Source organism: Nilaparvata lugens, chromosome 9 (assembly GCF_014356525.2).
Source record: "Nilaparvata lugens isolate BPH chromosome 9, ASM1435652v1, whole genome shotgun sequence".
NCBI lineage: Eukaryota > Metazoa > Arthropoda > Insecta > Hemiptera > Delphacidae > Nilaparvata > Nilaparvata lugens.
In genome coordinates, this window is record NC_052512.1 from 10,064,644 (window position 1) to 10,080,068 (window position 15,425).

Consider the following 15,425-nt stretch of genomic DNA (forward strand, 5'->3'; position numbering starts at 1 on the left):
ATACTTTTAAACGTTCACTAATAGAAATTCATAATGAAGCTGTTATAAGACAATTATATTTTTGATGGATGAATATTTTATTCACTTTTATTTTGACTTGAATTTCTTTCTCAATAAAAATATAACTAGAGTATAAGTTTCTTATATTCTGATGATTTATTGTATGATTGTGATTTTGTTTTCATATGACTCATATATTGTTCTGATTTCAGAATTGTTCCAGTATATATATATATATATATATATATATATATATATATATATATATATATATATATATATATATATAGGCCTATGCACTTCTAATAAATTGTATCATTTCTAGGTTCTGATTAATAATATATGCTAACCAGCCAGTCCAGTTGTTAATTGTAATATTCACGTCGAGTTTATTAATATTTGTAAACGTTTCTCTTGATTTTTTTATTACGATTCATTTGCGGTTGCTTCAAGTAGAGTTTTTTTGTTTGTAAGAGGTTCTGTTACGCATAAACATGTCAATTATGGTACATTTTGCGTCATTTCTCATTCTCACGACTTTCACGGCGCAACTGGAGGCAGTCAGGGTCTTCGCGGGAGTTTTCTACAAGGAGCTACGTCACGCTGTAGCGTATGAATCATCGGTTCCACTAACATACGAGGTAGATTTCCCGGCAGCTCAGCTCGACATCTTGCAGGCGGAAAGGGTGTTCTGGCCTAACTGTCAACAAGAGGATTGCAGTTTAGCGGATGCGGTAGAAGTTTTGTATAATTCTACAAACGGAATTCTTCGCAACAGTCATGCTGCTTTCAACTCTTCAATTCGTTTGGGAACTCAAGCTTCACGAAAGACCAGAGCGATCGATGTTGTCGGCGATTTTCTTCATTTTTGTTGCGCAGTCGCGACGGATGGGGAACTTCATAAGCTGGAATTCAACGAAAAACATGTAGCTGATCACCTCAACGCATTCCAAGGGTTGGTTGCAGACGACCACAAAGATTTAATTCGGATTTCTCGCAACTTGAGGCAGTTTGCTGGAAATTTTTCTCAGCAATTTCACGATGCGTATAGCAAATTAACAGACAGTATGAGATTATTCGTACAACAGAATGTATCGGAGGAGAAAACACTGTTCACAAACCAGTTATTAACTTACATTTTTCACCTCTACTCACATGTAAATATTTTATCACGGCAGGAATTCATAAATACTGCGAAGGAACGCTGTGATAAAAAGCTTTTACCCTTTTCGCTGGTACACCCCAATTTATTACGTTCAGATCTCTTCAGATTGGAGAAAGGATATAAGTCGAAAGGACACCAGTTAGCTATACCTCTATCGGATTTGCAGCGATATTTTGATCTTCCACTTACGACTTGCGTGGTGAAGGAGAACTCCATGGTGCTTAGCTTAAAAGTACCGTTGGTCAGCATCGGCGGACAGTTTCAATTGCACAAGTATGTGAGGACACCTATGTATTTCGACGGCCAGATTTGTCAGCTTCAGCAGCAGGATTTCGTTTTGGCGCGGAGACAGGAGGACGGTGAGATTCAGGTCATCTCGGGAGATCATCTCTCTTCTTGTCGGGCACAGGACGATTTCTTATGCTATCTTCCGCGGCTGGTGCATGGAGGACATATGTCATCGAGATGTATGCATCACTTGTTTGCGGCGACAGAGCTGAAGGACATCCAACAATATTGCAGTTTAAGCTGTCGTCCAGCTAAGCAGGAGTTGGAGATCGTCGAATTTTCGCCTTCGGAGTATATCGTCGCGAATATACAGGCCAACACTACAGTCACTTGCGAGGGAGGTTCGTTTCATCATCTTCAACCTATTCCGGGAGCAATGTATGTGGTTTTACCCTGTCATTGCGAGATTTCGGTCGGCGGGAGAATAATGGTGAGAAAGACTTTTCCGTGTGACGCAAATGTTGATAAACAACCTCAGGTTCTCCATTACTTACCTTTGCATTGGGTTAAGTTTAATTCGTTAAAAATTGATGTTTTGCAACCGCATTTCAATCCTAATTTTGTTAATTTTAGCGAAATTTTAAAAACTGATATAGATATAAAGGTTCCGGAATTTACAGTTCAAGACGTAATATCGTCAGATATATTTCACAAAGTAGATCTTCCAAATTCTTGGGGAGATGTTGTAAATTCCTCTAGTTTTGTTTTTTATATATTATTTGGCTGGTTAGGGTTTTTAACTTTATTCTGTGCATATTTAGGCATCAAGTTGTATGTGTGTAAATTATCTGCTGTAACGGTAGCACAACCCAAGATACATATAATCGATAGTTAGGAGTTATATAGTTACTTTTTGATGGATTAACTGTTTTATTGTTTTTTTTCTTGACTATATAGTTATGAGTCATAATGTACTTATAAAGTTTTTTTTTCTCGATTTTTATTGCAGCTTTTGAAGTAGTTCAATGTTGATTCACAAATAAATTATTGTCAATTGAGATTTTCTTTTCATAATAAGTTGAATATTCATGTATATTAATGTGTATAATATTGAAAGTTAGTTTCATATATAATCAATGTTATTGTGCAGCATAGTTTCATTTTGAATTTGATTTGAATGTTTGTAATTTAGTTTGAGTAACCTACCTTTCTATGTAAAAGTTTGATTTCAATGTATAGTAGCATTATCAAGTCAATCAGGCACACGTTTGTTTCCGATGTATATTATTTTGTTTAATCATTATTTATTTTTTTGTTCCCCTCTTGACTACAGACTCAGGGACGAGTCTTTCAGCGGGATGGGTGATGTGTCACCTGGTCATATGGGACATATATATGATTCATATATTTATCTCATATTGATCAGGATTTTAGAGTTTTAATTTACGAAAAGTTTAATGAACGGTGTTTCTGCCTTTGAACAGTTTTGTCATCGACAGAAAGATTGTTTATTTCACTTGTTATCAAAATTATTGTAGTTCTCTTTTGTTTTTCATAACAAACGTGCTCGCTTGTGCGACTGATAAAAATATGTATTTGAAATGGCTTCATGTTGGCATTGACTGAGTTATATATTAATACCCAAAATTTTACTAGTGTGTGTGTGAGCTCGTTCGTTAGGACTGTGAGTAAAGTCCGGCTGTTCTGGTGAAGGGGATAGATTTTGTTCTTGTTTTATAATACAGTTTTCCTGTCACAGTTCGGGCAGTTTAAAGAGAATTGTATTATTGAATAAGAAGGGATCTGAACCCACTTCATTAGATCAGTTTTTTTATTTTTCATTATTAATTAACGTCGCGATTAACCAGTGGATGCCAAATTGGAAGCCATTATCATAAAGGTAGGTGACTACTGAGTCATTTGTTTTAAATTTTCCATAACCACAACAAATTTAATCTTCACTAGCAGCCAAGCGAGTAGCCCTTGAAATATTCATCTATTTATTGTTATTTCATAATTTCTAATTATAATTCTAAATTTTGTACTAATAATTTATTGTTTTGTTTTAATTATCAAAACCAGTTCGATCATTTCTTGTTTTTCATTTTCCCACCTTTACATATTTAGTGGAGGTTTATCCTGCCGTCCACATAGAGTTTACATAATTGGTGGAGGCAGATCTTGTTTACACAATAGACTCAAAAACTACTTGACAGAACAGAATGAAACTTTTAGAATAATTATGTTGTGTGAATATTGGGGATGGTTTCTGACCAGAAATTTCAATAGGGGGGCTAATAATGATTATATATTAATCCATTTGACAGACCTATGTTTTCGAAATTGTCGGCCAAGCGGCTAACATAGAACGGGAAGATCATCATGATTCAAGATCATGTTGTGATAATATGTTCAGCATCTAAACCTACCAGCTGTAATAAACACATCAGTCTGTGATAAATTGTTCACTGGTATTAAAATGGTAGTTTTAAAGACATAGGAAGTCTGTATTGAGATGTAAATGAAAATATTGATTGTCAGATAAATTTCATGATTCACCAAATCAGTCAAGTGTGACATGAGATACATTGACTTTTTGACGGTACGAAGTTCGCCGGGTAAGCTAGTCTTAAATACAATTGGAATTAAAAATGTAATATTGATGTTTAAATTGTGTAAAGTGGTTATGCATGCAATACGAAAAGAATCAATTTCTCTGTTATTTTTTGACCAATCTTGATAAATGAGGTATCCTTGAAATCTTGATTCTATTTTTCAAAGTTGAGTCTTTATAGCATAAATATTCATGCCAAATTTCAGATCAATACATCATTTTGTTCTTGAGATAGAAATTCTATAAGGATAATCGCTGAGTTTTGGACACTTAAAATACGACATTTGTTGTCTTCTATCATCCAGGAATAATACCCTAAAATGTTCGACACTGATTCTGAAACACTCCGTATATTATCTGGTATTCTATAATCAGCAATATAATAATATTATATTTTATTATAGCAATAATAAACTAATAATAGTAGACCATTTGAAGAAAAAATTCTTAAGAGTTCAAAGTCTTATTCTTCGGAGGAAATTCTATATCAGGTTATCACAACTCCAAAGAACAATAATATAATAATATGAAGATCTTCAAAAAACATTTGAAAAAATATTAAGTTGATAGAATATTTTTATAGTGTGTACAAGAGTTCCTTTTAAACCAAGTTAAAACTTAGTGTTGATTAAAATGTGTTGGTTAAAAATTATTGACCTGTCGTATAGGCTACTCATTAACTGAAGTTTCTAAGTGATATTTATTTTCTACCAGCAAAAGGCAGTGGTAACGCAAAGAATAGACGGCCACCCTGTAGTCCTATCATTTCCGCGGACTTTGTAACGTGAATCTAACTCTACTCTACAAATTTACATTTCACACTTCACATTTTCACTATTTTTTATTTTGGATGAAGCCCACATGGGCTTCTTGCATATGCATAGGTGATGGAAGGGTAATTTGATGAGATGAACAAACATCCATGCCTGCCGGCGGGACTCGAACCCAGCAGCCTGGAGGGTGCAACACCTTGGCTATCCTGGCCGGCAATATTACTATTGATTTTGTTATCATGTTAATTGTTACATCATGATCTACCAATGAATAATAATCTTCCAATATGAGATAAGAGTATTGGAAGGATCACTGACGACCCATTTAAGAGAGATAGAATTGAGACACATAATCAGCGCTGCACTCAAGACGCTATCTTGACTTTCTATTATTCAGTGACTTTCAAGTAGAGCAAATTAAGTGAATAGTTCGTGTTCAAGAATCAGCCAATTTTTGACCTCCTGCCATGTCGACTAGTCTGAATACGCTTAAAAAACGCTTCATGTGGCGGGGCCCTAAGAAAACGTACCTCAAACCCTGTCATCTCTATGGTTGTGAGGTTGATGTTGTGTTAAAATTCTAAATGATTGAATGGATACATTTTTGAATAATGGCATCATTTTAACCATTATGAGCGATTATTAATCCACTCGCTGAGATATCAGATATAAACATCAAAGAATGCTAAAATTAAAATATGAATTATGATATTATTTGAAATATCAAACATTCGAAAATTTGAAAAATAAATTTTGTTGATTCAGGGGAACAGCCGGCAGCCATGCAGCACGACAACAGTAGCAGTGGCGCGGTTGCCAGACTTCTGCCAACACTGCTGCTGCTATGCCAACTCGTGCGAGATGCCACCATGTCTTTCACCTATGCCATCCATCGGTGATACTTCTTGCACACAGCAATCGTTTAGAAATCATGATGTGAAGGATTCTTATCCTTCTTATTCCATGATGTGAACGGAATTTGTGTATTGTTGAATGAGCTTGCATGATGATCCATGACCATACACCACACAAACTGTGTATAACTGTGATTAAATTGTGATTAAGAACTGTGTGGATTGTTGAAGAAATCTACTGTACATAGTGAGTGCACCACACTGTAAAAACTGGTGTCAATTGTTGAAAATATTATTCGTTCAAACGATACAGTGTTGTCATCTACAAAAATTCTATTCATGAGTGTTTACTGTTCATAATCTGTGAAAAATAACTTTTGACTAGGAGGAATATGCGGCGCAGAGAAATGGAGGGAGATCAGCCAATTACAGTGATTATAGAGTCATAGGTGGAAGTGCAGTTGCCAATTTGTCGATAAGAGTCTGTCAACTCAATGCATTCAGAGAGGAAACTTCGTAAGTTCAACATGAGCGCTTGAATACTCATTAAAAATTGGTAAACGCTGGCCGGTTCAGAACGGCAACATCGCAGCCGTTTTATTCCTACCGCCTTCCCTGCTGCGCATGTCCCTCCCAATTCAAAAGTAATTTTGTCTTGAGTAAAGTGATACGTTTTGTACGAGGGAATCGTTTGCAAATGACTGAGCTGACAACTGTGTGTAGCCTAAGCTGGATTCCTACCATATCAGTGACAGTGAAAGTGAGAATATTCCTATCAGCTCCAATGGGACTATTCATACTTGCTAGGCTGGGATAAGTGGGAATGGCCCCATTAAAACTTCATAATGGGAATTAAATTTTCTCTTTACCGGTCACTGTGTGGGGACTCAGCTCTACAGTGGGGTCCACGTTATAATGGCAGTGGAGAAAAGATAGGAGAAAAACTTTGCTGATCCTCTGTCTTGTCAATGCCTTCTATAGACGGTAGCTGATACAGGTTTATTGAGGTCGGTTCATTCTCGTTTAGAATAATCAATTATTTTTATTAAGCAAGAGATTATTTTTATTTTTCAATAATTTCATAACGATTTTTCATAATATTATGATAACATATTTTGTTGATTAATTATTTATTCTACATTGTTAGAAGACGATGTGGCAACAGATCAAAGCGAGAAAGTGATAGCGCTATCCGCTTTGCTGAATGATAGACAAGGATACCAATTCCATTGCTAATCAAACACTGCTATTAAAACGTGGACCTCACTATAGTTGATAGAACAAGGCTATATTGGGAAAAAGCCATAGAATAAACAGTCTGTATAAGTTTTCTCTGGGAATAGCCTATCAGGTTGTCTGAAAATTTTGTAAAAATATTCGGAGAACAAATTGGTGATAGATCACTAGCCTACTGTAATCTAAAGGAATTGTTGAATTGATTCAAAAATAATTAACAAAATATTACTTCGTTTTTAAACTGTTATGACGACATTATACAGGTTCCGGCATAAAAACCTGATGATTTTTGAGGGATAACAATATTAAAGTGTGTTTTGTACAATTGAAACATGTAATCGAATCGAATATCAAATTTTGCAATTTACAGGGAACTACATAGATTACTCACAAAGTCTTTTTGTTTGAAGATTATGCCATCCAAATGTTTTCCGTTACTTTTCACACACTCATTCATCGAGAAATTGAAGCAATGCCACTAGTGATGATTGAGCAAGCACTGACAAATTAACCCAATTCTAAAATTTGTCAGTGCTTGCTCAATCATCACTAGTGGCATTGCTTCAATTTCTCGATGAATGACTTCCTTTAGTTCTGTGGATTGTTAGCTACCCAATAACAGTAATTTTGTTTATTCACAAATCCTGACAAATTAAAATGTGCCTCGTCACTTGAAAGAACAATGGCATCCTGGTGTACATTTTCGAGAATGATCTCGCAAGCGGCACTGTGATGTGCCCGATCATTTGCATTGAGTTGTTGCACTAGCATAAGGATGGACTTCCAGGTCGGAATGAAGAATTCGTCCTACACTTCGATCAGAAATGGCTAGTGCAACAGCATGTTTTGCTGCTGAACGTCGTGGAGACCGTGTAACAGCTACTCTTACCGCATTAATGTTTTCAGGCGTTCTCACAGTCCGTTTTCGTCCTTTTGGTTTCGTTTTAAAAGCAGACGACGTGTCCCGAAAATCCTTTTCCCACAACAAGATCCTACTGGGAACAGGCGCGTGTCAATTCAAATTGAAATGTCTCCGAGATAAACGCATTGTTAAAATAACTTAGTCATTATTTCTAAAATAAGCTTCAATCACAAACGGTCAATTTTCACTTGACCACGACATACTGGCTACTCAAATAGCAGAATAGACTTGTCGATGTACAACATTCCCGCCTTTTCAATGACAGTGGTGCCAACATAACAATTACTACAAAATCGTCAGATCAATATGCCGGTATCTGTATTACTGTTCACTTTTTATCAGCTGGTGCTCTGCTTATTATGTCTGTATCTTGCTGTTTCTGTACGAATACAGATATAATAAGAATGAACGTGTTCGTGCCGCATATGTCTGTACGCACTTTCAGATAATGGAAAGCATATGGCCTGTGTTCACAAGTCTGTACACAGCTAGTCTCCCAATTATAAGCCCCCAAACTTATGATCATAAAAAACTGATTGAAGAATGAGTATTGGATCTCATGCTGCTCACTTTCCGGATCCAATACTATGTAACCTGTTCCTTCAATGTGAACGAAAAGAAACATATCACATATGAGGAAAATATACAGGAGAATATAGTTGGAATTGGAATGTCAGGAATTTCAATGATTCCGGATTGGATTCAATCTCACTTGAAGCAGAAAATAGAAATGTTGAATTCTGTTACAAGACACTCAAGTGAAATAAATATGACTGTTGTTAAATATTTCCATATACAATTTATATATCACTCTGAGTGATAGTATTCATCTTCATCGAAATATTTCACATGTTGTTAAGAGAGAGGTATGTTTGTTGAATGTTTTTGTACTCTATTGTATCATGCTTCTTGGTGTGAAACACTTTTCTTTGTGTGCTACACTTTGTTTTCCTATAATGTTTGGAATGAATTTTCTTCTCTGTTGTGATTATAATTGAATGAATATGGTTTTGATACAACATACAGAAATTTAAATTTAATTCAACCATTGTTAGTATAATCGATGATAATATTATGATTGTACTCGTTATTTTATTGATTAAATCAAATTCTTTAGCAAGTGATGATATTTTTGTCGTGGTTTGAAAAATTAACTGATGAGAACAAAATTCTAGTTTCTAGAAGCTTGGAAACAGAAATCACACGATGTCACCGATGCTATCAGTCGGTAAGTGCCGGTTGCACAAAAGCCGGTTTAATTTCAACCGTGATTTATCCCACGAGAGCCAATCAGAGAAGCTATCTCATCAAAAAGGCCTCCTCTGATTGGTTCTCGTGAAATTAATTACGGTTAAAATTTAACCGGCTTTTGTGAAACCGGGCCTTAGAGGAGTATAGCCAGTAAAGCTGGGTTTTCGTTTGTGCATAAATGCCGTCGTCGACCACAACAGGGTGAGGATCTCAGATTGGGTAGCTTTTCAATTTGTCTAAATAACCTAAAATATTAAGTTCAATTATTTTTTAATGGGAGAGGTTGATTTTATACTTTCTCATACTTTTGAATGACAATATGTTGATATTATTAAGAATGTTTCATTCTTGAATAATAAACACAAATAGTGAAATGTTTTTTGATCAGCTGTTTAAGCACACTTGAAATTTAGACAATATGTCAACAATAGAATGTCAACAATGCTTGTCGTCCTCGACTGCAGAAATTTATGCACAAACGAAAATGCACCTTTAGACACACATCGATTTCCGGAAATACGATATATTGCCGTCCTTATAAATTCTATTAGATTAAACAGATGATTTTTGTCAAGTTCCGTTCACTCTTTTGAAATTCATGAGGATGGCAAAAAATCGAATGTCCAAAAATCGATGTGTGTGTAAGTGGCTCAAGTTTTCTTCAAAAAATCATCCAAACCATGACAGCAAGACCTCTGCAATGACCTTTCACAACAAAGTAGCTGCAGGCTATCAATTCCTCCAGCTGGAAAATTCCAGACATATCTGTGATCACTGTGATGTTTGTGCAATGATTTGCATTTGCTCAATGAGTAACATTGATTATACCTCCAGTTTGATTCTCAAAATTCCAACTCAATATGCCATTCAGTTTTGGAATGAATTGGGAAAATCAAAAAACATTATTTTTAATTGATAGGACCATACATTAATTTATCAGTAAAATACAAGACCTCGAATATTATGACTCCATCAAAAAGTTTCACAATAGCAGCTGGTGATAATAATATTAACAGCTGGTAACTATCATCTTCCTCATGTTGAAACATTTTTTACCCTCATGTATCGGTTCCTCTCAGAAAGTTTAAATAGGTATAAGCAGCTTGTAACACCTGTAACACAATAAATTGAATGTTCATTCAGCAGTCAGTTACCAGTAACTTGCTGCTTCTATCTTCCTTGGCTATACAGTATTCTTCCACTGAAGCTGGGTTCACACCAAAGTTATTAAAATGTTAATAACTTGATCCTTATAGATTCTATTTGATTGAACGGAACTTGACAAAAGCATATGTGTATGATAAGTTATGAGTTCAATCTAATAGAATCTATCAGGATTCAGCTATTAACATTTTGTTAACCAGTAACTTGCTGTTTCTATTTTCCTCGACTTTGCAGTATTTTCCTACTAAGGGCCAGTTTCCGAGCTCGGGACTTAGCTGAGTTCTAGACTTTAAACAGCTGGAGTGAGAAAATTTGCTTTCCGAAACCGGTCGTAGTCGATGTCCACGTTTAAATTGAATCTTGAAAAACTAGAAAATTGAACACGAAAAAAATAGAAGGGAAATAGTGTGAAGCTTCAGCTGTTTTGAATTATTTAGGAATGAAATTCAATCATTTCGTCTAGGGAAACGTTTCCAATATGAGAAAATAAAGATTGTCAAAAAAGCTATGACTATGCCCCGTTTCGGAAAGCCAATTTTCTGAATCCAGCTGTTTAAACTCTAGAACTTAGCTAAATCCCGAGCTCGGAAACTGGCCTTAGTAAAAGAATACTGCAAAGTCGAGGAAGATAGAAACAGCAAGTTACTGGTTACTGGCATACTATCAGTAACTGTTTTCACATAATTTTCCATCGATTTACATTCAAAAATATGAATAGATAATGGGAAGTGGAGCAGTGGAAATTTCTGGCCGTCAGTAACTTGCTGTTAATCACTAGCCGTCAGTTAATTGCTGTCTCTGCTTCACTCGTCTGTATTGTCTTACAACTGCACGGACTAGTAGGTATCTATGGTGATATTTAATTACTTTAGAATGCTCAGAAGTACTTATCTGTGCACTAAAAAGTACACCAGTTTTTACATATTCGTTTAGTATATTCCAACCATGGCACCCACATGAGGGAAGATATGAAACCTCTATCCCCCGGATATCGTTATTATTCTGGAATGATTTGCGGCAGATCTCAGGAGAAAAAAAAACTATAAAAAATGAATACATTTATTTCATCATGTGGGTTCATCAGTTTTTTCTACAGCAATATAGAAAAAGCATTGATTCAAAAATCATCATATTCTACTACTCCTATTAAATTATCAAATTAAAAAAAAATGTTTGCTCAAAATTAGAAAGAGCAAGGGAAGGCCGTACTACATTGTGAAGATTACAATTATTGTGTACAGGATTAAGAAAACTGTATAAAGAACCAAACCAAAGGTTGTACACATTAATCGTCTTCCACCTCATCAAGGAAATCTGGATATTCAAGACAAACATCCCCAAGGGGGATAGTGATGTAGGCTAGCCCTACATGGATATTTATCATGTGAACACGGTTGTCAAGGACTGATTTGGCAACGTGCTGTTAAAAAAAAAGATAAGAGTGAGAGTTTTATGATGAACGTTCCAAATTGATGTCGTATTATTATTTTTATCTTGTTCACAAATGTAAACTTTTAATGAATGAAGTGTTGATTACAAAAGCATACATTTACAACAATATGTTTATATGTTTATGTTTATATGTTTATGTTTATATGTTTATAGTTTATATGTTATATGTTTATATGTTTATATGTTTATATGTTTATATGTTTATATGTTTATATGTTTATATGTTTATATGTTTATATGTTTATATGTTATATGTTTATATGTTTATATGTTTATATTTTATATGTTTATATGTTTATATGTTTATATGTTTATGTTTATATGTTTATATGTTATATGTTTATATGTTTATATGTTTATATGTTTATGTTTATATGTTTATGTTTATATGTTTATATGTTTATTGTTTATATGTTTATAGTTTATATGTTTATATGTTTATATGTTTATATGTTTATATGTTTATATGTTTATATGTTTATATGTTTATATGTTTATATGTTTATATGTTATATGTTTATATGTTTATATGTTTATATGTTTATATGTTTATATGTTTATATGTTATATGTTTATATGTTTATGTTTATATGTTTATATGTTTATATGTTTATATGTTTATATGTTTATATGTTTATATGTTTATATGTTTATATTTTATATGTTTATATGTTTATATGTTTATATGTTTATGTTTATATGTTTATATGTTTATATGTTTATATGTTTATGTTTATATGTTTATATGTTTATATGTTTATATGTTCCGCATTGACAGTGAAACGCGGCAATAGATTTCCATAAAATTTGACAGGTGTGTTCCTTCTTGAATTTCACATAAAATAAGGTATTTGCAATTTTGCATTTTAAGAATAGTAAAAAAAAATGAGTCTCCTCCTAACGCCAATATTACCGTAAATAACAAACTACAGAAAATCATGAATCAGCTGTCGAGTGGATTATTTGTTGCATGCGTCTTTGCGTGCCATTTTTATGCTCTAATGAATGCACTATAAATTGCATGCAATGCAGATGCAATTAATAACTCAAATAACATAGTATTTCCTCTCTACCTTTCTCTGCTTTCTACTCCAGCTGACTTGTTGCCTTAAGGAGATTAGCTTCTGATTTTAGCATTTTCGATACATCAACCCCAACAGCCATTAGCCGTTTCCACCATGATATCTCGCCGACACGACATACAGACAGGATTTACTCTGATGGACAGTATAAGAGGAGTTTACCTGCGCAAGGTCTACTGTTCACAGAACTACTAGTCCAATACAATTTATAAGAACGGTAAAATATCTTACAAACAAAAATCGATGTGCGTGTAGCTAGACAGGTCTTCAGAAAAAATAGTGACTCAAATCAACTACATGATTCAAAGGTGTTTCTTCAGTCTTCAGCATGAGAGCATACATATTTTATTGATATATTGACTCACCACCCCCGCCTCCCTACATTAATCTATTGGTCATGGTATCCTATCGACCGGGGGGGGGGTGGTCCTGAACGTGGGTGCAGGGCCCGCAATCGAATGTGAGGGGGCATGATTCCAACTGATATTTCTTGCTGTTCATGACAGCTAACAAAGCAATCTCCCCATATTGATTTAGAAGTCAGTGCATGACAGCTTCTATATCTTAATTCGATATCACTCACACATCCGTTTAACAGACGTGTGTTGAGTCAAGTACCAGAGTTGTCAACAAATTGTTGTTGACAAAAAGTTGGTTCTCTTTACAAAAATTGTAAATTTTACTTCTAGAAAGGAAGTAGGATTTCGCTGTGCTTTTTATGAAACTTTTAAAAAATTGCTGGATTTTTTTAAAATCTTAGTTGACAAGTCTGGTGTGAACGTTGCTTTAAGGGCCGGTTTCCGAGCTCGGGATTTAGCTAAGCTCTAGACTTCAACTGGCTTTAAACTCTGGAGTCAGAAAATTGGCTTTCCGAGTCAGAGCGTTGACGTAGTTGATGACTTAAATAGACACTGGAGTTTAGAGATCATGTCAGACCCTGGAGTTTATAATTTCGCTTTCTAAGTGAAGGTCTTATAAGTCCAGGACTGAAATCACACCACAGCCCAAACTACTAAGCCTACAAACTTGAAATTTTGCACAATTGTTTATGATAGCCTCAAAACATCCACTAAGGAAGGATTTTCAGAAATTTGCCCACCTGAGGGAGCTGGGGCCCCCAAAATTTTTGTACTTTTTAACCGCTCTTTGCACAGCAAAGTCATGAGGAACTTTTTTGTTCAGCTACGAAAAAAATTAGATCTATGCAGAAAAATTCCGACTAGGAGCAGAGAGAGGTCCAGGAGAGAGCATTTTTTGAAAATTTTCACGTAAAATCACACTACAGCTCAAACTAATTGGCCTACAGACTTGAAACTCTGCACAAAATATTCTTCAAACATGCTAGACGTGCACTATGAACGGAATTTGAGATATTTCGCCTCTAAGGGTTTCAAAGGATGAAAAAGGATCCTATTTAGTAAGGTTATGAACATGGTAAGGTGAATGCCATATGGAACTGAAATAATTGACACATGATATTCTAACATATGTTGTAATCATTGGAGAGCTTAAAATAATTTTATCAATCACCTGATCAAATTTAATTTTCTTTGGATCCAAAGCGCAAGCTTGCCACGTGTCTGTTCCATTTTTCCATTCTGATTAGAACAGAGCACAGAGATTTTCTTTGGTCAGATGTTTTTTGATAATTCTTTTTTCAAATTCAAATTTTATTGCAAACAAAAATCACATTGAAAAATTTCTTAATAGACAACAAGATTACAAAAACGAGATGTCAAACATAATAATAATAGCTTTATTGACATTCATTTAGAACAAAAGCCTCTCTTCTTGAGGTAATTGAGTTGACAGTTTATATACAGCTTATATACAGTTTATATTAAGTTCCTTCCATAGTTTCATAATTTCGACACTATTTTGCACCACATTTTTCTGTCTCTGGCCGTAGTGGTCCATGCATAGCCGACTCTCTGGTTCATCTCGTCCCTCCATCTTGTGGTTGGTCGTCCTCTTCTTCTCTTCTTATCCCTCGGAATCCAGTCTGTGCAGATCTTGGTCCATCGGTCCTCCTGCATTCTGGCCACATGCCCTGCCAACTTCCATTTCGCGACGTGAGCCTCCTTTTGCATGTACTTCACTCTCACTCTGCTCGATACATCGCTGTCCCTCACCCTTTGACTCAGCTTGATTCCCAGGATACTGCATAGCATTCTTGTTTGTGTCGTCTCTAGTCTATTATCCAACCTTTCTGTCAGCGCCCACGTTTGTGACCCATATAATATTGCTGGATAGACGCATGATGACAGGGCTTTCGCTTTTAGATCATTGGAGAAGTTTCCTTTGAATATCTTTTTCAACATCCAGTATTTTTTCCATCCCTTGTCAATTCTTAGTTTCACTTCTTTTTCCAATCGATTTGTGAATGACAAGGTCTGCCCCAAATATACAAACTCATCAACATACTCAATGATGCCGCAACTAAGCTCCACTCCCTCTCTCTCCGAATTGGTCATTATTTTTGTTTTTTGAACATTCAGCTGGAGACCCATCATGCCACTGATTTCTACCAATTCGCTCATCATCTCTTTCAACTGGTAGGCGCTCTCTGCGACAATCATTATGTCGTCAGCGAATCTTGAATTCGTGAGTTTATATCCTTCTGTTGGTACTCAAACCTCTATCCTCCCACTCTAGCCTTCTAAATATGTACTCCAGACAGCAAT

General features: G+C 35.1%; 2 protein-coding genes across 6 annotated transcripts in view; one reads left to right on the forward strand and one right to left on the reverse strand.

The window, feature by feature from the left end:
- Nucleotides 1–8,912, forward strand: part of LOC111055462 (transmembrane and immunoglobulin domain-containing protein 1) — a 386,768-nt gene extending 377,856 nt beyond the window's left edge. For all 3 annotated transcript variants that reach the window (XM_039435467.1, XM_039435468.1, XM_039435469.1), the window contains one exon: nucleotides 5,546–8,912. In XM_039435467.1, coding sequence (XP_039291401.1) covers nucleotides 5,546–5,679 — 134 coding nt within the window. In that variant the 3' untranslated portion in view covers nucleotides 5,680–8,912. The remainder of the gene's footprint in view (nucleotides 1–5,545) is intronic.
- A 960-nt stretch (nucleotides 8,913–9,872) lies between these two features.
- Nucleotides 9,873–15,425, reverse strand: part of LOC120353035 — a 69,126-nt gene continuing 63,573 nt past the window's right edge. For 2 of the 3 annotated variants that reach the window (XM_039435472.1, XM_039435471.1), the window contains one exon: nucleotides 9,873–10,155. In XM_039435472.1, the coding sequence (XP_039291406.1) occupies nucleotides 10,102–10,155 (54 nt within the window). In that variant the 3' untranslated portion in view covers nucleotides 9,873–10,101. The remainder of the gene's footprint in view (nucleotides 10,156–15,425) is intronic. The other variant, XM_039435473.1, reaches the window with a different exon arrangement.